Below are 26,369 nucleotides of genomic sequence, written 5' to 3' on the forward strand. Positions count from 1 at the left end.
TCTCCAGTGTGACTTAATTTCTAAATATTGGTGAAAAGTCCAGATCACGGAAGATTAGATGGGGAACAAAATGGGCCCCAACAACAAAACCGCTATTATTCCTGACCTACTAATTATACGTGCTTGAAAAAAAATTCATATCGTGTAGAATTGTATAAAATTTAGTTATTGAAAAATCTGATCTAAAACAAACCAGTGCGGCAGAGATATTTGCCAAAAACAGAGGTGGGGTACAAAATGTACCTCACTTGACCTGCAAAGAATTAATATAATTCATATTTATCAGTTTTATAATTTCATTAAGGACACGAAATAATTTTCATCATTAGTAGTGAATAAATAATTGTAATTTATTGATGCTCTGTATAGCTGGGTTGGTGACATGCATTTCTGTGGAGTTATGTTGTCCACTTTTGTTATCCATTTGAAGCATTCTATCATAGTTGTTGAAATGAATCTAATCAAAAGTTATTTCATTTATTTTATAAATTACGCAGTAAAGAAGAGAAACATTAAAATTATATATATTTTGCTTTTAATAGCAATGTCTTTATTATAGTCTGTTTAAATTATGCATAACAATAAGTAACAAGTCAAGTCAAGCATGTTTATAACAATCAAGTATGAAATTAGTTTGAAGGGTTATAAAAATGTTATTGAAGCCTCTTAAAAATCATTGCTCAATTCCATGAATAATTATCCATATTAGGCAGTAGTTAAGTAAACTGTAAATATTTTTGACTGTCTTTTGAATTAAAAATTTTTAGACTTTTTTTTGAGCAGGTGAATTGCTGTTCATTCAAAAACTTTCGAGATGATATTCTGTTAGGATTAAAAAAAGTTGTTTTCTTTTTTGTATTTTAGCACTCTGTCATATTCAGAAGAATTACGGTGACTTCCATCTTTCTTGTAAATTTCTTCCCATTTGTTTGGTGCATCTTCCTCATTGCTTTAATACAAGATTTAATTTGTTGCAATTCTTCAGCAGATTCAAAAAAGAGGAAGCTAAAAATCACAGCTGATTAGCAAAAATAAAATTTAAAAATTTTATAAGCACGATGATTACATTTTCTGCACAATTTAATCGTGGTAGAAGTTAAAATTATAAAGAAAAGACGCTATCATATCCTTTAAACTGGAGACAGAATTTAATTATATTATTTATTCCTCACCCTGAAATGATGAGCAATGTGAAAAGCAATTTGAGAAAAACTGATAAAATTTCCGACTGCTATTTCTTTAGCAATATCATGCTCAAATCGATCTTTTCATCTGGTTTATATTCATTAATTGATAATTTTTTTTAATTTAAAGTACATTACGATTTAAATAATTTTAGCAAAATATTTGCTTGCCACTGACGAGGAGAATTATTAATAAGTAACAACATATAATTCTATTGTTATAATAAATTCAGAAACAAATAGTGACAAAAATTATATTTACACTGTTCCTTATGACAATGCGCATACTTTTTAATCAAACGGATTGGTTAGTCTCTATAGTCATTTTTAACAAGCAGAGTGTTTGAAGTTTTTAATTTTAAAATTGCTGCTACTACAAATATGAGACTTGCAAATACCATTACAAACGGATTAATGTAGTGAAAAAGTAGAAAAAGAGTAAAAAATCCTTTATTTCATGTTTAAAGTGAGAAAAAAAATAATAATAAAAGAATGAAAAGCAAATTTAATTTCATTTAATTGTATGGAATTAGTGCATGAACATCAGTCGATGCTTTAAATTCGATATTTTATTTGATAATGTTTGAAAATTGTGAAAACTGGTGATTTCAGTTTTGGTTTCAGTTTCTTGCAAGCAGCAGCATCCAAATAATCTTCTCTGCTTTGCCCTTTAGTGATATCCATTCATAAAAAAGATGACGTCTCAACTGTTCAGCTGATGGTCGTTGGACACTTTCTCATGGATTATCTACGAGAAACACTTCAAAGTTGCAATGCATTAATATGAGCATCATTGTATTCGTCAATTACATTCTGAAATTTTCAAGTAAAACGTTTTTATTGCAATTTTCAACATTTCAATTTTCATTCTGCTAGTTCATTGTAATGATTTTCAAATGGATTCTTGCTTTTTGTGCGAAATTAAAATTCACCGCAAATTCATTTTTTTTGTTGGCAAAATTTCCATAATCTAAATTTCAATTCATTACGCTGATCTCATTTTATGATATATTTTATTTCATTTATCCCTATTATAAACTGTAACATCAATTTATCATAAGTTAATTTGTTATAAATTTTTTATTTCAAACCCTTTTCCGTAAATTAATATATTTTTGGCTTTTAATTTTACTTTTCTTAGCATAAAATTTCAGTTGCAATATTGGTATTATTTCAAAATATTCTATAATTTTTTACTATTGTTGGTCGTTTTTTAAATCAATATCAATGATGATAAAGAAATAGATAATAATAAATGTAATAAAAACATATCAGAGTATTTCAGTAATTATTTTGTAAAATAAAATTGTTATGAAATACTACTTTCATCATATGGTAAAGTAGGATATTTTCCAAAGTAGTTATTCTTCTGAAATGTTTCATTGATCATTTGATGATGATCTTTTATTAAGCAAAAATGTTCTAATATATCTTATGAAGTTTCTTTCTAGTTGTTTAGTGTATATGATATGGGATACTATTGGGATGCGATGCTTTTATAAATAAAGATATATAAAAAAGTAATTTGTGCATTGAGATTTATTTGCTGTATATGAGTGTATTTGCTTTGAGTGTTATACAATTTTAACTACTAAAGTGAATGGAAGCAATAAATTGAACATTGTAAAGCATAAAAAAAAGTTTAAAAATTTTTAAATAAATTCAAAATGACGATATTATGTTACTTTTGTGCAAAACTTAAAAACTGACAGCAAGCAATCAAATAGCGATTAATATCGCCGCAGTGTCTGTCAAACATACATGATCGTAGAACATTTAATTTGTCTTAAATTTTGAAACTTATGCTAGATGACATTTAATGTAAGATTTGCATACTTATGATTTGCCAAATTACTATAAACTATTCTGTATCAAATCATACATGATAAGCATATTTTTATTTTTTATCCATTTAAATTAATTTATTAGTTTATTTAATATAAATTATGTTTAATGAAAGAAATGTTTTTTGGTCTCTGTCATGAATACAGCTTCCTTAACAAGCTTAAAAACTTACCTCGAAAGTCATACGTTGTTATGCAAAAAAATTGCAATTAATCTCATTTAATACAATTCATTTCCCAATATTATCATATAAATTAAAATTAAATTGCCCAAGAATGATTTTAAAAATTCAAAAGATCGAATATTTCATAATATATGCTAAAGTAATTGACGAATAAAACCGTTTGAAATTTTTTCTTTACCAAAATAATCAACTATTATTTTGTTAGTGCATAATTCAAATATTTTTTTGCAATTAGCTATTCATTAAATTTTTTGATGAAATGAACAAAAATTATTGTATTCAATATTTTTTTAAACATAGAAGCTGCATTGCATTAAAATTTTACCTTAACTGTATAATATACGTTTTCGTCATTAGTGTAACAGTATATTCAAAATATTATTAAAAATTTACTACTCAAATTGTTTAAATATATATTCATTCGTAAGAAGGGCATTATATATATATTTAAATGAGCAACAAAAGTGGGAGCAAAGAAATTTTTTTACTGAACCTGGAGCTTCTATTTAGAATGTAAAAATGCTGATTTTGAATTTTTGAAATTATATAATTTGTGAAAATCTTAAACTTTATATATTATTTCATGTCAGCAATAATATAAGAAAGTAAATAAATGAAGCATGCTTGTGATAATTGATTTTCAAATGAGATTTTTTCCAGATCAAATTCTGAGCTTATTTGATTGTGTTGCAAAAAGTTTTAAAAAAGCATTTGACACATGCATAGTCCAATTAAGCAAGTTTACTAGATTCGATCAATGGACTACAATTGAACAACAAGATGGTGGTGCATTCGTTCTCCCTTCACTACAACAAAGCAGTTTTGCCTCTTAGTTCTGATCGAATATCCATTTCTGCATCTGTTTCACAAAATGTTCAACTATATCGATCATTCTATATTTATATCACTTTCATTGTTGAATTGAATGCTGAATATGAATTTGTTCATATTTAAAACTTTCGTGTGGATCACACAATAATTACATACAAGTAATAATTTCTTCTTCTTCTTTTAATAATAAATATATCAGTATTGTCTTTTTTATTTTTTCATCTTTATTTAAATTATGAAAAGCTGTTGTGTATTTAGCATATTTAAATTTAATAATTATACAGTTCACTTATTATTATTATTGGCAGTAACAATGTTCTGATACAGCAGTCCATCTGTTGAACTGGCAAGATGAAATTGGATAATTACTCTGACAAAATGCTTTTTGTTACTAATTACGCTGATGTTATAGCAGTATTTTTTTCATATCACGGCTGTTAATTATTATGCATCGTCCGGTTTTTATTGACATTCATGAAGTTTCTGTGATGCAATCATGAAATACTAATGGAAAACTTGAATTAAAAAATTTATTTGCAATAAATAAAATAATATTAGAATAAAACTAAAAATAGTTAAAGTTAAAGTTAAAAAAGATTATATTAATATTTTTAATGGAAAAGATGTTCAAAATTTGCCATTTGAGTTTGTGTATTGCCACGTAAAGCAATTATATTCTGCTTGTTTAAATCGATCGGTAATTAATAGAGAGTGTAACATTATAAGAAACGTTGTTGCATGCAGATTACATGATTTGTTTGATTTTACAGATAAAATATGGGGAAAATTAGGATATATTTACTCATTCGCTCGAGAAGCTGTTGATTTGCAAATACAGAAAACTTACTGAGCACTTCTCGACATTCGAGCAATCCTTAAAAGCCTCAATAAAGTTGTCTTTAGCGTGGACATTAATTGTAGTTCTGTTCGTGTAATTGTTAAATCGTATCATTCTTTGGGCAAGGTATGTGAACAGTCTTGCCCATTGCTTGCACTTAAACAATTATTTCTAAACTTTATTTTATCTACAAGCTGAAAAAGTTGCTTAAAAGCATTCTGCCAATTTCTATTTATTTTGATAATAAAGTTTACAACTTTCATAAGTTTCATGACTACGTTTAATTATGCTTATCACAAATATATTTTGTTGAATGCCGTTATACCTTTCTATTATTTGTTCCTCAATCTCAAAAACATATCAGTCAGTTTTACAAATTACTAACTAACAGAAAAATTAATGTAGCAATTTGCTACTGCAATTTCTGTTTGCATTTATGAAAATAATTTTCTGTTTGCATTTCTGAGAAAAGAATTAATTGCTTCTTAAACTGTTGCAATGCTAAGATGAACATAAGCATTTACTTTACTAAAAAAACAGCTTATTTGCATAATTTTTACTTTCATTATTTTAATTTAACAAAAAAACTCCTTAAGGCAAGATTTGAAAATGGGCGCTTATTTTTTACAAGCATTTCTAATCATAATGTTTAAATTTAAGAAAAGCACTTTTAAACAATTTTCAAAGAAAAAATAAAGTGAATTTAAGAAATGAGCATTAAAATGAAATTGGAACGCATGATCATTCATTTTTGTCATATCTCATTTTGAACTGTAACTTACTCATTTAATCACAGATGACTAAATTGTGCGCACACTGTAAATAATGTAATCACCTGAGAGCTGTATAATTCTTCATTTATTAAATTTCATTTTACTTGAAAAGCACTTAATTTTACTGGTTTTGCTCAATCATTACATGTGGTTGTAATTTATTACATAAAGAGAGTAATTTTGAATTTTTGCAAATAAAAATAGCGTTGCAGATCATTTTTTAAATTCAATATAGTTTTGTTTATATCTTTTACAATTAGAAAACTTTACTACTCTATACTTTTTAGTCAAATCAAATTTTATTGTAATTGACAATGTATTGATGCTAAAATTTGTATCGCTGATCTCTTAGTTTATCTATAAAAATAATTTTTTATCAGAGAATAAAAAATTTTGCTTTATTTAATTTAGAAATATTAAGAGCAACAGTTGATTCATTGATTAGTTCTGTATGACTACTAAAATGCGGATAAAATTTACATATAGCTGATAAAACATATACATTAAGTTTTTTGTTGTTTTAAATTTTATCAATAGATATTTTGAAAAAAATTAGAAGACAAGTTAGTTACACTTAACTGCACGATAAATTATGTTTATTTTTGCATTTAAACTTTTCTTTTCAATAATTTAGTTTGTACAACGCTGTTGAATGAAGTCAGCTGGCATTTCCTTGCAAAACCATCACTTTCTGTTAGAACTCCTCATGTAGTAGAAAATAAATTCTCTAATCATGATTTTAAAGATTTATCTCATCAAATTACTAGCTTTATTCACAAGGGAGTTTTATTCATAAGCTGCTTGCTTTAAATGAGAAAGTTTCAGGTATCGATCAATTTAATTCTCTCAATTTCATGTTGATTCTCTCAGCATAGTTACTTAACAAGAGCACAAGTAGTTCGAATACGTGTTTTTATTTGATTTTATTGAAAAATTTCCTGCATTAAAATTTTAATGGAATTGTTATGAAAAAAGGTAAAATTGAAGTACTGCTAAATATTATCAAACAGCAACAATGGTTAAAGCCCTGATTTTATTTTTAAAATGTTTCATTTTTAAAACATGCATGATTGATTGATTTTGTTCATTTTATTTAGTTTCATTTTTAACAGTTTATTAGGATTTGCCTTTAGTAAAGAATGCATTTTTTAAAGAAACAGTCTGAGTAAGCAGAAAGTAAGAGAAAGCATTTATATTTTAATTGAAACAGTGTTCAGAGTGCAGCAGTTTCTATGTTTGCTAACAAGCGAATATGCTCTTCATCTGTTCATTTTCAATATGTTTATGATTTGAAATTGAATGGAAATTCATCATATGCTTACTCTGTTTCTGCTTTTTGAAGTTCTCCTCTTATGCACTGGTAAGCATATTTCACTGAACGATTCTATTTTTCAAATACTTTAAACGAATATTAGTCTTTTATGTAGGTGCTCATTCAGATGAAGAAAATCGATCGTATTGGGGATCTCTGTTGGTACGTCATTTATTTGATGGCATGAACTATGATAAACGAGTTCGACCTGTGCGTCATCATAGCACTAGCATAAATGTTACACTTCGTATGAATCTATATCTAATAAATGAAGTGGTAAAGAGATGCAGCTAATTTTTTCTGCGTAGTTTTGTTGTGTATGTATGTTGTTCATTTAAGAACGAAAGAGCGCAAAGTCTTCAACTGTATGTTTGGACAGTGCAAATGTGGTATGATGAACTGCTAGCTTGGAATCCAAAAGATTTTGGTGGAGTTGAGTCTGTAGTTGTTCCGCATGACCTGGTTTGGCTGCCTGACACATATTTGTACAATGGGTTTGTAAAATTTCAAATTTGCCTATGAAAAATTTTTGCAACAGAGAACACCATTCTTATTTGTTGATGAAAAATTTCTAAAAGCAGAAAACATAATTAATTTTGATTTGGACAAAACATTGTTACATTTCTTTTCATAAAGTGCATTTTAGTTTTTTACTACAAAGTTGTACTTTTTGAGATTTCTAGTGTGTCGTTTATATCCACTTAAAATCAACAATAAATATTTCTGAGATGAGATAATAATCCTTATTTTGAAATGCCAAAAAAATTATAAAATAATTTAAATACTGATACTTCCTAATTAGCGGCTTTTAGATTGCTGATAATTTTAAAATTGCACCGATGCTTGAAATTTTATAATGCTTTTATAATGCAAAAAACACTAATGTATAGCATGAAATAAAAATAATGCTGTTGTATACAATTTTGCTTGCTTTTGAAATAATAAAAATGCTAACAAATATTTAACTGTGAAAAACAGCATCTTTTTACATTTTTTCATAAAATAAACGCCCTTTGAAACTTTTATTATCAGTCAATACAAGGTAAATTTTGTATGGATGGAAGTATAAAATTACACAAAATTAATGTTAAATATAAATAAATGAATAAATAAAATACAAATATCACGAAATTTTTCAGAATAGAAATGGTTCGGGAAACTGCTGAACGGTGGTCCAGTGTAATCATTTCGATGAATCCAAGCAACGTGCTCTCTCTTGATACAGCAAACGTATCAGACAAGGCTTTTGTAACTTTTCGTTATCCTGCAATTTACAAGTTCACATGCAACATGAACATTTTGTATTTTCCGTTTGATCAGCACAGCTGTACACTTACATTTGGTTCATGGATGTTTGATACCACTGGAATTGATTATTATCCAATGATGGAAGATGTATATATGGAGGATTACATCGAACATTCAGAGTGGTCAGTGATTAGTTTTAGAGCTTACAGAGATGTCCAATCATACAAGTGTTGTATTCACCCATTCAGTTTGATACATGCTGACTTAGTGATTAGACGAAAACCACTGTTTACAATCGTTAATTTGGTTATTCCAACAGCTATTATAAATTTTATATCTATGTTTGGATTCTTTTCTCCAACTACAGTCACCGGCGAACGAACAGAAAAAGTAAGCTTGGGAATCACTACTTTGCTAGCAATGTCGATTCTTTTGTTAATGGTATCAGAAGAAATGCCAACAACTTCTGACTTTATTCCTCTTATTGGTAAATCAGTTTCCTTTAATGCGTATTTTTGCCTGATTTTTTATGTGAAAACACTGCTTTTTTAAATTGTTTAAAACATCTGCTTTATCCAATTTTTAGGTTGGTTTTATCTCAGTGTTATAGTCCTGATTGCGCTCGGAACTGTTTTCAGTTCAATAATTATTATTGTTCAAAGACAAGGGCGACAAGGAAAAAGAGTTCCCAAGCGTTGGAGAAGGTTGCTTTTTTATACATTTGCAAACAAGCTTTGGTTGCAAGTACCTTCAAGCATATTAGAAATAAATCACCCCAATGTAAGTGGTATCTAATATATGTAAATAATTATATGAAATATTTAAAATGTTATTCATGTATCAAACACGTTGTAAAATTCATTTTTAGGCATATAAATGCAAAAGTAATGTTCCATTAGCAAGAATGGAAGAAATGGTTTACACTGATACAGATTTGAAAGAATTTTATGTCAAGAGAAGTAACCATAAATGTAAAGAATTAGAAACGTCTCTGCGTAATTTTCGAGCTTACCCCGCACTCTGTAATCAACTAAGAGAAATCAAAATGAAAATTACGTTCTTGTGTGATCGCATTCAAGAGACTGAACAAGATCAAAAATTGATCATGGAATGGGAATTTTTTGCTCTTGTCATTGACAGAATACTTTTAATTTTATTCAACTGCATTTCGCTTGCAGTTACTATGCTTATAATTATATTAGGTTATTTGGGTAGCAAGTCACTTATTTAATAAGTAAATACGTCTGCTGTAACAGTATTACATTTTTTAAATAATAAACTCTTATCATTTTCATTTTTATAACAAATTATTTCCATCGTCTCATTATTTTTGCAATTATGCATTTTTCTGTTATAAACTTTTTGAATGAAATTTTTATAAATTGTATCATTGACAAAGAAAAGCCGAAACTATGTTTGCGACTTCAAAAAAGAGCAGAATATGCAAAAATTGTAAATTCAATGTTTTAAAAATAATTGAATTATTTAATTCACTTCTATTTACGATCTCAAACTGACATGAATAAATATTGCTTATTGTCAATCAGTCATTGTTGAATAACAGCACAGTTTAAATTTTATTGCAGTTTAATTAATTAAGCAATAGCTTGTCTGTCCTTTAGCATACTTGAATTAGTTAAGAATAATTTTGAAGGCACTATCAAAAGTTAATTTCCTTTTTTATTTGACTTTTCTTAGATGCAACTGATAAAGCAAATGAAAAATGAAAAAAATAAACTTCTTCTGTATACAACTTTCAGGTTGACTGATAAATTAGTTAGACAATTTTTCAAAATAACATTGAATTTGAATCAAATTTAAATTATATTAAAACTAATCTATAACTCTGCACTAATTTCACATCAACGTTCAAGCATCTAAACACATCTAAACAAAATGCTCATATATCTACTGCAATGACACTTCATCTTTTCAAATTTCACAGTTCAAATTATTTAAATCTTTATTAGAGTGATCAACAAATATGTGACTAGCAAAAAGGGGAAAGGAAAAAAGGAAGGCTTTACTTGCAAAAACAATGCAAACAAATGTGACCTATTTATGAATAAATCAATGCAACTCCCAAAAGATATATGAACACAATCAAAATAGATAACGCTGAATGCAGTGCAAGAACTACACCATGCCATTCAGACGTTTTAGCTTTTTCTATTATACTTTGTCCACATTCTTTCATTTTATCATTTGCTTTGCCATACACAAAATAATTCATGGCATCTGACAAAACAATGAATCGGTGTGGAGGAGGTGAGTCGAAAGTTCGCCGGCTCAAAGCCCACAGTACCAGTGTTTGCAAAAGACTGAAGACTGTCATGCCAACAGTAAAATTATAATATCTATCTAAAATAATCATATTTCATGTATATATATTCAGGATTCATCTTTATTTTTAAAGAAACACAGTATGCATAGTAGAACACAATGGGTTAAATCACAAAAATTCTTATAACAATAAATTGCTACAGCAAAATTAAAATTTTTTATTTTAATAAGCTTGAAACTGTTACTTAAACTTCACTGAAGCACACAACATATCATGATGCAGTTTAAAATGAGCTGCTTTTGAAAATTCAACATTTTCAAAGAAACGTTGTCGTGAAATATTTTAGCCTACAGAAGCAACATTTTGAGTTTCATTAAACGGATACGAATTCAATTAATGTTTAATTTAGTTTAGTTTGTAAAATGCGATTAATTTTATTATGCAATAAAATGAGTTTAAAAAACGGTTGAAGCTAATGATATGAAAAACATTGTTTCACGTGCATTTTACAAAGCAGTTTGAAAAACATTAAAAATTTAGATAATTCAGATCTAAATTGAGCTCCACCTTGACGGCTATAGAATGTAAAGAATAAATGTAAAAATGAACAAGCAAAACCCTCAACTAGCAACCGTTAACCGAAATGAATAAAACTGATAAAAAACTATGTCGCTAACCTATAAATAATATTGTTTATATGACATTATGCTCAATTTTTGGCAAATTTCTGCAGTCAATTTACGGCTGAATTACAGTTTGAAAATAATAAATAAATATACATAAATAAATATTATATACATATACATACATACATACATACATATAGAATGAATATTATCATCTAAATTTTTAAACTATGGCATACAAACTTTTGGCACAACTACAATGTGAAAACAAACACTTACACACAACAGGAGTTTGAGATGCAAAGCTAAGATTGGTATTGGAGATTACTGCTTGAAAGGCAAACAACTGGAGAAATATAGCTACAATTTTCAGATAAACTTGAGTTTTCCATTTTCCAGTCAATTGTGCGCACAAAAAGATAACAGCTGAGACTGCCATGGGCAAACTCAACTCTGCCTGAATTGCCGCAGAATTGCGTACCACAGTAACACACGTCCGTATGTATTCTTCTCGTTCGTTCTCCAAAGAAGATTCTGGTGTCATTTTCACATTTTCCAAAGCCCACGACGATGGAAATGAAGGAGATCCGGTAGCAGTAGGAAGTGTCACAACTGTTCTCAACCTTTTCCACGGTTCTGCTCGAATATCAAAACAACAATGCTGCCTATCGTAAGGATACTGATGCAAATCGTTTGTGCATCGGGCTCTCGGAACTCGAATGGATACTGTTGTTGTTACATTTCCATTACTGCGCACAACTGCATCATTGTATGAAATTTTCGTAGATGTTAAAAAAAATTCTCTAAATTTTAAAAAATAAATAACTTTCTTTTCCTGTGGTACAAAACAGTTTCATTGCTAACTTTCTTTCTTTTGGTACAAACACTGGTCCCCAAAGTTGATGGTGAACATTCAATTTTGCAGGAAAAGTAACAAATGGCCACGTTTTTATATCCCAACGCAGACGTGAATCAATCCAAGATAACCTAACCACAAGTTCCAAATCCGATATAACGTTGTTTGCTTCCTGAGAAAATAAGAAAACATTCTCAGCTCTGCATCTTTACATAAAATTGACAGCCTTACGGATATAGAGAACTGTTCCACCGCAGCGGACAATATATGAACAGCAGTTCGTCCTGACGTTGCCGATGGTGGTAATTCCATTGCAAGTGTGCCTTTGTAAAGCTCTGTCATCCAAGCGTTATTTTCTGTTACCAATCCAACAATTAGCGGAAGGCAAAATATATAACTTTGCGGACTTGTTTTATTAGCAGCTAAACATAGCGTGGTAATAACCGAAGTGACTTATTAGTACAGCTTACTTGACGCATCTTTTAATGGTTCGCACACTTGCTGGTAAGCTTGGAAAAGGTTTGACATAAACGGAGTCTCTTCCACTGTTGGCACCGGGTGAGCTAACAGAACAGTACTGCATATCAAAACAGTGAATAATGTCCAAGCCATAAGATGAATTATGCTCGACGAGCTTTGTTTCATAACGCGTTTGAAAAGTGATCAAGAAAGTTTAAAAATGAAATTTTGACACGTTTCTAAAACTACCAACCAATCGGTCCCAATTTAGTGACATAACATATATAGTGCAGGCAACAAAGGCCATTAACAATACTCTTCTAGAAGCTTATTCTACAAAATGAACCAGAATGTTGATCAAAAGCATCCTATTGTCAAGTAAGTCAGCAGAACATGATTGCAACTGAGTAACTGAAAACAAGTGCAATAATGTAGTTCATAAAAAGAAGGTTAACTGCATGCAATGAACTTACAACAGAATCATTTGGTTCACTTATTTAGCGTCTAACACGGAGAAATATGCAATGGTCCATCCTGAAAAACACCAATGTAACTGTTTCAAATGTTCACTTATGTTCAATTACAATGTTGTAATTGTACAATAAACCTGCTTTCCAAATTGATGTGTTGACATTTATTAATCTCTTCTAAAAACCAAACCCTTCTATATGTTGGTTTCATAAATTACAAATTTATTAAAATCATGTATATAATGTTATTTTAAAATGTCATAAAAACAATGAATGTAATCTATCCTGATGAGTAGTTACGTTCTTTATATTTTCCTCTGTAACAACACTGTTTTCATGTTATTGTTAAATGTTACATATTTGTTATGAGTAAAAAAACTTTAGTACGTTTCAGAAGTAATGAAAGCTTCAGTTAACAAAAATTGTTTCATTATAATCACAGAAAATAGAAAGGTTATATTATTAAATGTAAATCACAACTACGTTACTGCTTTAAAATGAAGTATCAAAGTTATTCTTTGTTTTCATATTTGTTAATTGAGCAGTCAATTATTACAACAGCATTATTTAGCAACTAATTTCAATATTGTTTTGCAAATCATTGCAGCCACTTTTGGCCATTCGCTTGCCTGAAACACCATCATGAAGGATTGCTGCTGCTTATGCATTTTCTGATTTGCGTAATCAGCATTTCACAACATATCATGCGTTAGATTCAAAATTTACTTAACAAGGAATTTCTCAGATAATTCGTGTGCCAACTTTTTGAAAATATATTGTCCAGACATTTTTGTTTAACAGCTTTTAATATGCACACACATGCATTACTGAATTAAATGCAGATAGCAAAAATTTTCAGCATTTTCAGGTTAGCAAAGAATTGTTACCCAATCTCAGAAATGAAATTTAAAAAATTTCAAGTTTATTATTTAAAAAATCATATGACAAAAATGGAGTGTATGTCAAGAGTAAAGCATTTGGAGCTTAAAAAACTTGCCCAAGTTTTGACGTATTTAATAGCTATTAAACGATGCAGTAACAAACAATTACAGTGGCAAAACATATTACGAATAAAGGGTGCAAAATAATTTTATTACTATGACAAAAAAGTAATTTAGAATTTCTAAAGTATTCTAATAAATAATTCGAACAAAGAAAAGCAAAATTTGATAAAACGCTTATTTTCCTACATTTTCTTAACACATTTTGAATCAAAACTGAAATCAATCATGCAAACTTCGCCTACTCCTGTCATCAATTATGTTTCATAAATGTTTTACGTTACTTTCCATTTCAAACTTAAAATGCATTATAAGCTGCTACAATCTGAATTCATCCAAAAGAAGATTTATTTGTTCAAGTGAATTCATCGCAAGAAATGAATATTAAATAGAAATGGATATTAAAAAATTAAGTTCATTATGCTCCAGCAAATCATAAATTATATGTTAAAAATAAGAAATAGTAAAAGCTCAATGCAATGTAATGTTCCATATCATCAAACAAAGCTCCAGATATGCAAAACAGTTCATTTTTTTGACATCTGAAACAAATATATAGTACTAATGCTGCATGCACTGACAAATAAATTAGAATTAAGAGTAATGATAACTAACCGTTTATTAATGAATAAAAGTACTTCGTTCAAAACATTTTTCTTTAAAGCTTTCCTTTTTTCCTTTTCTTGCTTTCTTTCCATTGATAGAGCATAAGTAAAACAAATAACAATGGATAGATGCAACAAATACATAAAGCTCTAAAGATATAAAACGTGTTTGACAAATAATGGTGCATTAGTGCTTATTAATTACTAAAAAATATAATCTGAATAATGTTATGTGATTAATAAATCTTTATAATTTTTACAATGGCAACTTCATGCCCTATTGCTTTAAAACATTTGTAGCGATGGCAGCTGAACATCAAATGTGTTTTTTAGGGTACGGCAGAAGGAAAAAGAAAGTCGTGTGTAGTGCGTGTGTGATGTGATGAATAACGCCTGCAAGTGACGCCAGCGGACCTTACTATATATATATTTTTTTTTCTTTGTTTTTGTTGTGGCATTCTTGTTTCTGTGTTGTGGTTTCTCCTGCTAGCAGCTCTTTCAATTTCATGACTTAAACTTATAACTTTGATCATTAAAACCTATCGTCGTTAAAACATGAATATCATTTTTATACTACAGTAGGAACAACATTGCATTGTTTGTTGACTTTTCATCATTTAAGCTTTGTTGTTGTCATGAAAAATATGTTTATAAATTTGCTTAATAATAAATTTAAAATTAAAATTAATTTAATTCTTATTTTATAATTCTGTTCTACAGAAAATATGAATTTATTCTGGAACTTGCTTTTTATTTTAATAGTTTTTTATTCTTCAGGGTTTATCATCCATTCGAATATACTAAATTATATTTACTGCATTCTGTTATTTTAGATTTGCATGGACTGTAAAACAAAAAATCATCAAGAGCAACGCGATGAAATTCAAGCCCTTTTGGCTATCTACGGTGATAGATGGAAGACAGATGAAGATGGAACACTACTGTGGACATTTAAGCATGACGAATCCGATTTTTCTTTCAAGCTTACAGTAAATTTTCCAGATAACTATCCGTCTAATGCACCACCAAATTTCACTATCTTTTCTCCATGTATGAAAATGAACGAAATGCAAATGATCAGCAAAGCATTGAAAGCAATGTGGCAAAATGGCTCTGTTGTAATCTACGAATGGACAGAATATCTGGAAGATTATTTTAAAAAAAGGAATTATACAATGAACAACTCGAATGAAAACCCGGAAACGTATAGCAGCTCCAAGCCGTGCTATTCAGGGAAATCGGTTGAACAGGACAAAACCCTAGTTTATCCTCCTATATATTCAGGAGAACCTTTGACAGATCGTAAAAGTACATTTCAAGCTCATGTTGCGGTGGTGAAGTCAAAACAAGATGTGGAGAATGTAATTAGCAAATTACTTGAAAATTCGAAAATTGCACGTGCAACACACAATATGTTCGCTTACCGAATTCAGCTCAGTAACGAATCGTGGATGCAGGATTGTGATGACGATGGAGAAAATCAAGCAGGTTCTGTGTTAATGCATATTTTACAAACATTGGATGTGCGAGACGTTTTGGTTGTCGTTTCTCGTTGGTATGGAGGAATACAGCTCGGAAGCGATCGTTTCAAACATATCAGCAACGTCGCTCGTTCTGTATTGCAACAAGAAGGATTTCTGAAAGAGACAAAAAAAAGTAAAAAGAAATAGCTGTTCGACGAAACTTCTTAGAAAATTCTGTATTTTCTTTTATTCTCTCTTGCACTTGCATATTTGTTTCAACTTTGCCTTGAACTGTATACTGAAAGTCGATGCTTTACATATGAATTTTTAATGAACTATATTTTAATAACCATTTTTTAGTCACCAAATAGCGATAATAATGACAAGCATGCATTGTGAAGAATTCTTTCAAAAATTGTTAGGACAATTACATTTCATGTGCTGCAATTATGCGAAGTACAACAGAAAGCATTCTCTCATATTTCAAAGCAAGCAAACATTTTCTTTTCACTTAATTTATTCCAAGTGGAATTGAAGGGAAAGCTCTAAAGTTTAAGAACATCCAATAACAGCTGAACAATGCAGAGAATTAAAAAATTAATTTCCTTAAAATCAAAAAAAGAAGCACCAAAATTGTGAACCTGAACAAAACTGCACAAAGCACTATTATTAAATTCAAAATCAAAATAGCCGCGCTTAACAAGGAAAATCTTTTTTAAATAAATGCTGCATAAAATTAAAGTTTCAACTGCTGCAAAAGAAAATCCACATTCACAACCAGTAAAAGGGTTCAAATAATCATTCCAAAAACTCAGGGCATTGATGACATTAAAATTTCAAACAAATTTACTCTATCGTCGAAACCTTCATTCCAAAAAGCACAGTCACAAAGCATAATTAATAGGTGTTGGATTCTGTAGGTAGCACATTACAACAGAAGATATCGAAAGCCTGAAAAACAACAAACATGCTAAAAATAACTAACAAAAAGACATAACATATTCGTTTAAAAATAAAAAAATTACATAAAGCTGCTAACAATCTGTTTTGCATCGTCAGTAATTTTGGAATTAGAAAAACTGACAAACGAACAATATAAAGCTACCCATGCGCACCATTTTAACTGAAAAAGGTAAATGCGGTCATTAAACGAATAACATTTTCCTGATTAAAAATACTCTCATCATTAAACCACACATGCTGAATATCATTCCCAAAATGTTCATGTAATCTGCCACTGGATCATCTGGAGGAGCACTTGGATCAACTGGTTTATACCTAAAGTATGATAATAGTTCGGTGCTTCATAACAGAACTTGACAGTTGAACAAAAATACTTCGTCGAGCAACTGCTGTTACCTTCGGAATTTCGTTGGTCTCCTTAAATCATTAAATGATGTACGCACGATTTGTTGATACATATGATAATATACAGGAAGCAAAATTCCAATAACAGATGGCAATGGAAAACATTGATCAATGCTAGCGTACTGTATGATTTGCAGGCTCAACTAATTTGTTGTGGAATAAATCACAGTTATGGATTTGATTTACATGATTAGTATTCACATAACTGATTAAGCGTTATTTACAAATAATAATTTGTTTTTATAAAATTATTGGCAGTTTTAGTCATGTTGCCATAGGGCAACAACGGCCGTTAAAGTTATAAAATGTGCAATGTTTTGAAGTCAGCAAACAATACTTTTATTTCTAAAAATAACATCGAATAGTTATTATGAAGGACTAATTTTTATGATATGCCTGAAAACATTTTCGTTGCTGTGTCAAATAAAGATGTATATTGCATTTGACGCAAAACGCTAGTTCTCGCAAAACGCATGAAGAACCAGATGCTGTTTCTGAAAATGCAAAGATTTATTATCTGGAAGTACGTGATCAAGCACAACATACCCTCAAATGTGGCACCTATAGGAGGCATTCTTTTTTTCCTCCACCTACATTCTGCCTTCCTTCAGTTTATTCATCTTCAGATGTTAACTCCGCGGAACTTTCAACCACAGAGGATGATCTCTGATCATCATCACTGTCCATTTCAGGTTCAGATATATCTGCATCAGGCAACGCAATGAGCTCTTGGATTTTTCTTCCGCTTCTAGTGAGACGAACGTTCAAGTCGCAATCCATGACGATAGCTGATAAAAAGTGAAAATAGCTGTGTAATTTCTCGCCTTATATATTGTACTCTGAGCCGTGGTCATTACAGATGCGTCACGTGTTCACCAAGAGAACCATATAAGTCAACAAATATCTAACAGCTGCCGCGCGCCTGGCATGATTGTGCTACATTCTGAGAGCAATATACCAGCTAAAGGCAGCTGCATCAAGCACAACTGTTGACATAAATAATTCAGATGAAGTTTTATAACAGTCTCATTACAGCCATTTCTAAAAGATAAACCAAATGCCATAATAAAAACAAATTACGTGAATTATTTTAATAATGGTGAGTATGGGGTTTTCAATAAATATCATCTTCTGCTACAACTGGAACTACATTTTGCTAATGCACTGCAAGTACTATGTATAGGAATGTTTCAAATACGTTTAAAAATATAGCATATGTTTGACAACATTACATGGAATATTCATTTAAAAATGCATTCTAAGCACAGATGAGATAAAAAAGCAGAATTTCAAAATTATCAAGGGCGACAAGCAATATGAACGATTTCTTATACCCTTAAAGGCCATTGTTGCCATATGGCAACAAGAATTTAAAGCAGCACCACGACTGATACTTTAGCATTACGCATTTCAAATTTTACAGTATATTTCAACATAACATGTAGATCAAAGAAAAAAATTTGGGCTTATCTCCTTATCAAAATATTTATTTATGGCATGAAAAACTTCGAGATTTGCCAAAATTGAAATTTTTGAAAATGCTGATTAAACAAATATAAATATCTCAGACAGGACACTAGGCTAAACAATAAGTTTTTCCACAAATGAAGAAGAAGGAAGATAAAGCAAAATAGATAAATAATAAGCAATATTATAAAACAGATCAAATGCTACGGTTTTCTAAACATTGTGTTTCCATATGGCAACAACGGCTGCGAAAGGGTTAATGAATAAAATGTAGCGCCGTCAGGCGCTCGATTCATCCGAGCCATTTATGATACAGAGGTTTATTATAAACAACGAGGTACAAGAGATTATACAAAGGGCTATAATACAAAGGTTAAACAAACCGGAAAGCGCACGCCGTATCACTACTGCCAATGCACACACGACACGACTACTTTTGTCTTCTTTCTATCGTACCCTATAAAAGCACATTTGATGTTCAGGTACAATCGCCACAAAAATTCACCGCAGAAGCTAAAATTACATATCGAGAAATTTGTGCGTAATTTTATATTGCTAAAGTTGGAATTACAGTAATCTTCATTGTAAATTAATTTTGGAAAACTTGCTTTGGATTAATTTTTACAAGAAGTTGAAATTTCTAAAACAAAGTATTCCATTCTAGCAAAACTAGCGGTGGTAGAATTTTCGGTGTGCTTTTGCTGCCATACTACTAAATATTGTTCACTATGGTATGCATTTATTTGTTCAATGATATTTAGAATGTTGTATTTTTAATAAAGTTTTTATAATTATTTACGATGTTTGTTGTTTGATTTTTCTGTTTTCTCTACTGATAATTCCTAATCCTATGCAAACATAGGTAGTGAATTTTTCACCATAGTTATGAAAAGCAGTATTACTTATTCTCTTATTGTGATTCCCTGTTCTATTATTATAACTGTTGCGTTTTCTAATATTTTTTTGTCTGTTTTAAAATAAATGTTGTACAGTCTTTGAATATAGTCACGCTTAGACAATCAATCCATGTTAGTAATTCATAAATCACCGCAATGCCGTAATATATTTTAATTGATAAATCAGATTGAAGCTCTCCAGTTGCATGTTTGAAAAGGCCCTTTGTTTTTTATTTCAGTTCCCAAGCAGCCACCACATTCCGCTTTTTACGACCGTTTTCATTTTACCTCGTTTACTTCTACGTATCTTTAATTGCTTTGAATATTAATCAGATTAGAATTGCAATAATCACGCTTTCATATTTAACAGTTTCAATCAGCGTTAAGTTTTATGTTATTCTATTTTGATTTTAGTCGTGAAGTTACATATTCCAAAAATACGTGGAAATCGTTTCGGAAGCAATACTGAAAGATGAATGTCAAAGCACTAGCTTTGCCAATGTTATACTCTTACTACATGTATAATTATCAAATGTTAAACATATTTTATTCTGTTTGGTTTAATTTTTGAATGTTTGAATAGTATGTTATATTTTACTTCATGGATTATTATTAATATTTTTTTTAGTAAAATCCCTTTTTTTGTATGACAAATGTCTTTTTTTTGTAGGACATTGACAGTAGGGGACGCCAAGTCGGAAGCCGGTGATCGTGTGGGTTGCGACTGTTATTTCGTCTTTTTTATTTTGTCATTGTTGTTTTCGCTGTTTTGTGCTTTGTCTAATAAACTCTTAACCTCTCACAATGGTCTGAAATCACGTAGCGCCGAAGAGCGCTACACAATGAATGCCTCTCAGATATGTATTCCATTTTTTGATGTGTGTACATATGCTTACTAGTGGGCTAGTTACTTTGTTGAAAATTTGCAATAATGTGAAATGAAGTCGTATAATGTGGGTCTGTGATAGCACGAGTGTGAAGTTGGAAGCACAGCTTTCTTCTGCTTTCTCGAACCAGCAGCATTCAATTGATTTTCTGGTTTTGTTTTTTTGATATTTTATTTTTAACGGCTGTATTTGTAATTTTATGTTATTTATTTATTTATTTTTCAGTAATGTAGGTAATTTATTTCTGATTCCACAATTATGCATTTGTTATTTCGCATGATATTCTTAATTGAAATCACTGAATGTGAAATAGCTTTTGTCTTTAAAGCAGCAGTTCTCAAATACTTTACGGGCTGTGACCCACTGCCAAAAACGGAAATTTTTCAAGATCAGTCGACTTGAGATGCATACTTTAAAAAGCAAGGGAGTCAAATAAAATATATTAGTCTAATACTTTTAAATTTTTTAATGACTAAACCTAATTACAATGTATAAGTTTATTAGTTAAATGCATAATGAGGTATATGTGAAAAATGGGCTTGTTTTCTGTTTTCACTGATGACTTCATTGACGTCCACACTAACATGTGTTAGTTTTAGACGCAAGATGTTGGATAATTGTAGCTTACTTAGAAATTTGCTTTTAATTCCAATCATTGCTGAAAATCCAATTTCTGACATGTACGAAGCAGTAAAAGGAAGCAGTATTTTTAATGCAGCGATGGAAACAGTTGGATATGTGTTTAAAACTGATAGCTGAAACTGTGTTAATCCTTCATGATCAAAACTTATTTTAAACGCAGAATCTTCGGATAAATCGATTAGCCCTTAGATGGTGGTGCGGGGTCCATCAGACCCATTGAAAAAATTTCGTTCTGTTTTAGCAGAATTCCTAAACAATGACAGTTGTTGTTTTTCACACCTTCTTAGAAATGGCCCCAGAATATTTTTGTCACTCGGCGCGGTCATATCTGCGACCGGTGTTGAGCAGTTGCTATTCCAATATCTTTCTCATTTATCAAATTTTTTCTCAAACTGATGAGTCGCTATCGTTTATTCCTTGGCTACGTGTTTTCTGCTTGATTGTGAACGGTTATTATTAGTGGTTCTTTTGTTAACTTTTTTATGCAAAAGTTGCCATACTTTTACTATCATTTACATTATTTTATGCAAATTTTGACCTAATTTTAGTATCATTTACATTATTTTATGCAAAATTTTCTCTGTTTCATGTCAAATGTCGCAAAAGTTTAGAAATGTCACAGGATATGATAGTGGTAGTTTCTTAGACGTCCTGAATGATTCTCTTGAGGAAAGTACATATAGGTAGTGTCAGCGATTACGACTATATTGATAAGAGTAACCATGATACATCCTCTGAATTTAGCTGCACTTTTTGAGAGAAAATGAGATTGAAGAGGTTATGTATGAGCGCTCTGATACATGAATAGGTAGACATCGTCTCTGCTCATGGAGTAAGCAAGAGCCATTCAGAAATGTACGAACAAGAGCGCATAATATATATTCTAGAAGGCAAGGCCCAACAAATGTGGAACCAAACATTTGCAACCTAAATTATATGAGAAGTTCTGTCTGCCAGGTCCAATGCGCAGTGGAAAATTAACAACGTATAAAATACGACTGCTAAAAGCGGATAAAATTTGTTTTCAACATCAATAAATGTGAAATAACGAGGAGGGGTTCATTAGACCCCACGGCACTACTAACGGTCAGTGCCCAAGGGTTAATTCTCCATGTACTTTCGTGGATATTCCTTCACCTCTTCGTGGATATGTTTGAAGTATGCATTGCAAGTGACTGGGTTGAGAAAAATTTCGATTTTCATCCTTGTGTCACAGCCCATAAAGTTTGAGAAGCACTGATCTATTGAAACAAATTTCATATAAATTGAGCATATTTAAGGGTTTTACGCTTGTTTTTCTAATGTGAGATGTGCAGCACCCCAAGAATCTTACAATGATACTGCCTAGTTCACTGTTAACTCTCCAAGGTAACTGGTAAAATTTTAATAGCCGTTTTCCATCATTTTTGGTATTCAATCTCAATTGCTATACAACATTAATATGGTGAATCTGCAGAATGTAGATCCTTGTTATAATTATTTATAACTATTACAGTTAAATGAAAAACATTGTGTAGCGCAATAGATGGCTGAATTTCATTCATGTTGTATATTCATATTAATTGATTTATAAAACTTCATTGTTAGACAACTGGTAATGCAGTTTCTGCTTCTGACGATAGGTGATCAGTTCATGTTTATACGATTCTGCTACCATAGGTTCATAATTTGGTGGTTCACAATAGTCCTAAAAATGATGTGGGTAAGAACATTATTACTGAAGGAAAACTGCAGTAATTTTATTAATTTTAAAGTCTGATGGCTTTACAACTTATAAATGGTACAGTCATCTATAAAGAAAACTTTCAGTCATAAATCAATTTTAAATTGTGCTCCTTAAAACATTATTATATGAGCAGATTATTAACAGCTTATACTTTATTACTGATATTAACTTGAACAAGTTATAATGTGCTTGAAGTGAATATTCAACAAAAATGAATGCATGAAAGTACTTTGTACTGCTTGTAAAAACAATTATAGCCTCTGTCAAGTAGGTAAATTTCAAAATAATACAAATTTGGATAGCATCCTTGATTAGATTTTCTATGCAAATTGCGCAGGAAACGATACCTTGAAAAGAATAACTAGTGAAATATTTATTTATGCATTTTCATAAAAATCATGTACATGTTTGGGGCCCGCTGTTGTGAAAATTCACAGTAAAATACCAATACCTTTTTCTTATTGGCAACAGAAAGAAGGTCTTCATCAACAAACAGATAGTTCACAAGCTGATGTTGTTCAAAGATATTTACAGCATCTTAAGTAAAGAAAATGAAACGTTATTTTTTTCAATCAAAGGAAATTGTCAAGAAAAGCTAATGGACATATTCTTATATGTCTGTCATCATATTCGAATGGGTAACGGCAGTCAACCATATCAAATTGCATTACTATTTCAGCTTTTTTGTTTATCATATTTACCAACTAACATTAATTTGAAAACTTAATTAAGCAGATTGAAAGAAATTATTTTTTAATTTTTTACAATTTACATACATCATCAGTTGTAACGTTTTGAACATCCAGAATTTTACTGGATTTGAAATAAGGTAACAATGAATTATAAATTTTAACAAAATATAATGCAAATTAAAAAATAAACAGCAATTTACTTTTTCAACAAAATTCCAATACTCATCAAAATCAAGTTCTGAAAATTCAACATTAAATAACAATTGAAAAATACAAAAAATGACATTAATACCTGCTACAGGCTTTAAATCAGAAATTGGTGGTATTGCCGAAACTATGCAAAGAAAAAAATTATTCTGAAATGTATAAAATAAGTTAAGTTGAATTATTTATTAAATTATCACAAAAAATTGTGTCACAAAATGAAAGTCATTTAAGTTTCATGCGCAGAATTTATTTTAATCATTTCCTTATCTATCATTGAAACTCAATATATTTGTATTTTATACTGTTTGCTTCTTCAAAGAAAATACGTATATTATAAAAGAAACAATCATTTCTTACTTGATTCCATTTCTCACTGCGACGTGTGCTCGTCAACGTTTGAAAATTGCTCAAATCAGTGTTCCTTGATGACAGGCAATTTTTAATCAATTTCCTCTGACACAATGAAGTATTTTCCGCCAAATTCCTCTTCAAAATCTGCATTACAAAATACAAAAGCTCAGAAACGTAGAAAGCAAAAGAAGAGATAAGTAATGAAATTTTAACATTTTATATTACAAAATTCTTCTCTTCATTATTAATGAGACGGTTCTGAACATTTTGTAGCTTTGTCATTTCTCCATTTATTTGGTAACACGATTTTGAAGAAACTTTTTCACATTAAAAGTAGAGAAATTGTGTTCAAAATTCTACCTTGTCTCCGATGTGATCTTTCAGATGTACGCTCTTCACCATTTGGTTTTCCATTTTATCCACTCTTATTGTAAAAGTAATATACTTGTTAAATTTTCATTTTCATTCAGGAGGAACGACAAAACACAAATTAGGAGACATCTTCTTTGCTTGAAAAAAATTCAAGGAACGGATAGCTTAAGAAATAAAAATAATAAAAAAAATTAAGCTTTAAAATTGTTTACAATAAATAGCATTAAAATTCTGTCTTAATTTATATGCTATGTTTAATGCCAAAACATTTCTGTTTGAATAAAACAGTTACAGATAATGAAAACAAAACCTTATTATTTTATCATATATTGGTGATACCGTGCTGTTAATAATTATTCTATTATTGATTATAATCAATACTATCCTATTAATAACCATATATGTTCATTTTTTCTAATTTTGTGAAAATTGACAAAATGAACTCACTGTGCAACGCTGTAGAGCGTCACGCGCATACAGTGTTAAAACTTATTTCATGAGAAAATATAAATTTTGTCCAAATGTAAAAATTACTATAGTATTGCATGCATCAAACATTTGGTTTCTTTTCCATCCATTTATCAATTCTTTTTTAAACATTTCATAATTTTTTGTCCTTGTTTATGTATTCTTTTTTCCAAATTATTATATCTTATTTGTTTGAAACATGCAGAGCAATATTAAGTTATCAGGTAATTTTTTTTAGAATATATTATATATTCTGTTGTCAAGAAATTCTGTAAAAAGGCATTTTCTTATATTAATGTTTAATGTTCATCATGTTGAACTATAATGAAATACCTATATCACATTTCATGCATATTAGCGATGTGTCTTGGATAATGCCTTCAGTGATAAAATCCAGAACAGTCTGCATTTCATATTGCACTAAATCATTTCTGTGCTTGAAGTAATCACTTTATTACACTGATCGTTATGAGGTCTCTATTGGTTCTTTCTTGTAGCTCTGCGGTGTTCCGCTCAAGCTGTTCAACAGAGAATTGTTCATCGAGCGCGTTAATCGAATGCAAATTCTGCGATGGATCTTTTTATTCTTGTTATGCCCAAACACAATGTGGTATTTGGACATGCGCTTTCTTATATAGCAATCTTTTTCTACTCTACTCACCGCTTAACATACCATACACCCGTACAACGTGATAGGACTTTTAAGATTGCCCCATCCTGGTACCAAGAGTTGTTTAACCTTAAGATAATATGGATAATCGGGAAATAAGAAAAAAGTAAAAACTGTGAATGACATTTGGTTCCACATAGGCATTGGCTAATCATCTGGAAGACTATCACAGCCGCATGAACAAAAGAGCACAAAAGCACCACTTGTAATTCTGTTAGTTTCTACGACTGATCATTGATGAACAGGGTAAAACTGAGTCGGTAGTGCAGCAAATGGACGATGACTATACGCGTGAAACGGGCTTCGTGAGAAGTAGCGCAGCTTACGGTTTCCAGGAGTGACGTGTAGCTAGGCTTACGAGTAGAATACAACGTAATAAAATTAATATAAAACATTTTTTATGAGCTACAGCTTATCGTTCTCCTATACCTGTACGATTATAGTTCCTTTGCACTCACTATTCATTATTGTTCTATATTTTATTTATTATAATTGTATAGTTTCACCTTTTTCCATTGTATATATTATAATGTAGTTCAGATTTGTTTGTTGTTGATTATTGGTTGCTGTTGATTGTTATTGATTTTTGGCTGTTGTTCTTGTAACATTGAGCTGTATTCTATATATTTGCCTCATACAGAAGC

General features: G+C 30.2%; 7 protein-coding genes across 7 annotated transcripts; 4 read left to right on the forward strand and 3 right to left on the reverse strand.

Annotated features, from left to right (window-relative positions):
• The first annotated feature begins 6,969 nt into the window (after positions 1–6,969).
• On the forward strand, positions 6,970–9,446 carry Tsp_11423 (acetylcholine receptor subunit alpha-type acr-5). Its single transcript, XM_003372640.1, has 6 exons — positions 6,970–7,015; positions 7,083–7,177; positions 7,307–7,461; positions 8,107–8,702; positions 8,802–8,995; positions 9,084–9,446. The coding sequence occupies exons 1-6, from the start codon at positions 6,970–6,972 to the stop codon at positions 9,444–9,446; spliced, it is 1,449 nt and encodes a 482-aa protein (XP_003372688.1).
• Positions 9,447–10,274: 828 nt separating this feature from the next.
• Positions 10,275–12,626, reverse strand: Tsp_11424 (conserved hypothetical protein). Its single transcript, XM_003372641.1, has 4 exons — positions 12,452–12,626; positions 12,118–12,403; positions 11,405–11,874; positions 10,275–10,576 (listed from the first exon to the last, which is right to left on the reverse strand). The coding sequence occupies exons 1-4, from the start codon at positions 12,624–12,626 to the stop codon at positions 10,275–10,277; spliced, it is 1,233 nt and encodes a 410-aa protein (XP_003372689.1).
• Positions 12,627–15,355: 2,729 nt separating this feature from the next.
• On the forward strand, positions 15,356–16,186 carry Tsp_11425 (protein IMPACT). The gene has a single exon (XM_003372642.1). It carries the CDS (start codon positions 15,356–15,358, stop codon positions 16,184–16,186), a length of 831 nt encoding a protein of 276 aa, XP_003372690.1.
• A 690-nt stretch (positions 16,187–16,876) lies between these two features.
• Tsp_11426 (conserved hypothetical protein) lies at positions 16,877–17,400 on the reverse strand. Its single transcript, XM_003372643.1, has 4 exons — positions 17,339–17,400; positions 17,158–17,257; positions 17,019–17,102; positions 16,877–16,930 (listed from the first exon to the last, which is right to left on the reverse strand). Exons 1-4 carry the CDS (start codon positions 17,398–17,400, stop codon positions 16,877–16,879), a joined length of 300 nt encoding a protein of 99 aa, XP_003372691.1.
• Tsp_11427 (conserved hypothetical protein) lies at positions 17,401–18,017 on the forward strand. Its single transcript, XM_003372644.1, has 3 exons — positions 17,401–17,471; positions 17,612–17,644; positions 17,777–18,017. Exons 1-3 carry the CDS (start codon positions 17,401–17,403, stop codon positions 18,015–18,017), a joined length of 345 nt encoding a protein of 114 aa, XP_003372692.1.
• Positions 18,018–19,014: 997 nt separating this feature from the next.
• Tsp_11428 (conserved hypothetical protein) lies at positions 19,015–20,179 on the forward strand. The gene is given in 4 exon segments (XM_003372645.1): positions 19,015–19,069; positions 19,089–19,355; positions 19,950–20,013; positions 20,125–20,179. The coding sequence occupies 4 exon segments, from the start codon at positions 19,015–19,017 to the stop codon at positions 20,177–20,179; spliced, it is 441 nt and encodes a 146-aa protein (XP_003372693.1).
• A 2,627-nt stretch (positions 20,180–22,806) lies between these two features.
• On the reverse strand, positions 22,807–24,629 carry Tsp_11429 (hypothetical protein). Its single transcript, XM_003372646.1, has 8 exons — positions 24,576–24,629; positions 24,222–24,350; positions 23,950–24,013; positions 23,858–23,895; positions 23,609–23,669; positions 23,370–23,502; positions 23,195–23,312; positions 22,807–22,926 (listed from the first exon to the last, which is right to left on the reverse strand). Exons 1-8 carry the CDS (start codon positions 24,627–24,629, stop codon positions 22,807–22,809), a joined length of 717 nt encoding a protein of 238 aa, XP_003372694.1.
• Between the last annotated feature and the right edge of the window lie 1,740 nt (positions 24,630–26,369).

This window comes from Trichinella spiralis (genome assembly GCF_000181795.1).
Source record: "Trichinella spiralis strain ISS 195 chromosome Unknown Scfld9, whole genome shotgun sequence".
NCBI classification, from domain to species: domain Eukaryota; kingdom Metazoa; phylum Nematoda; class Enoplea; order Trichinellida; family Trichinellidae; genus Trichinella; species Trichinella spiralis.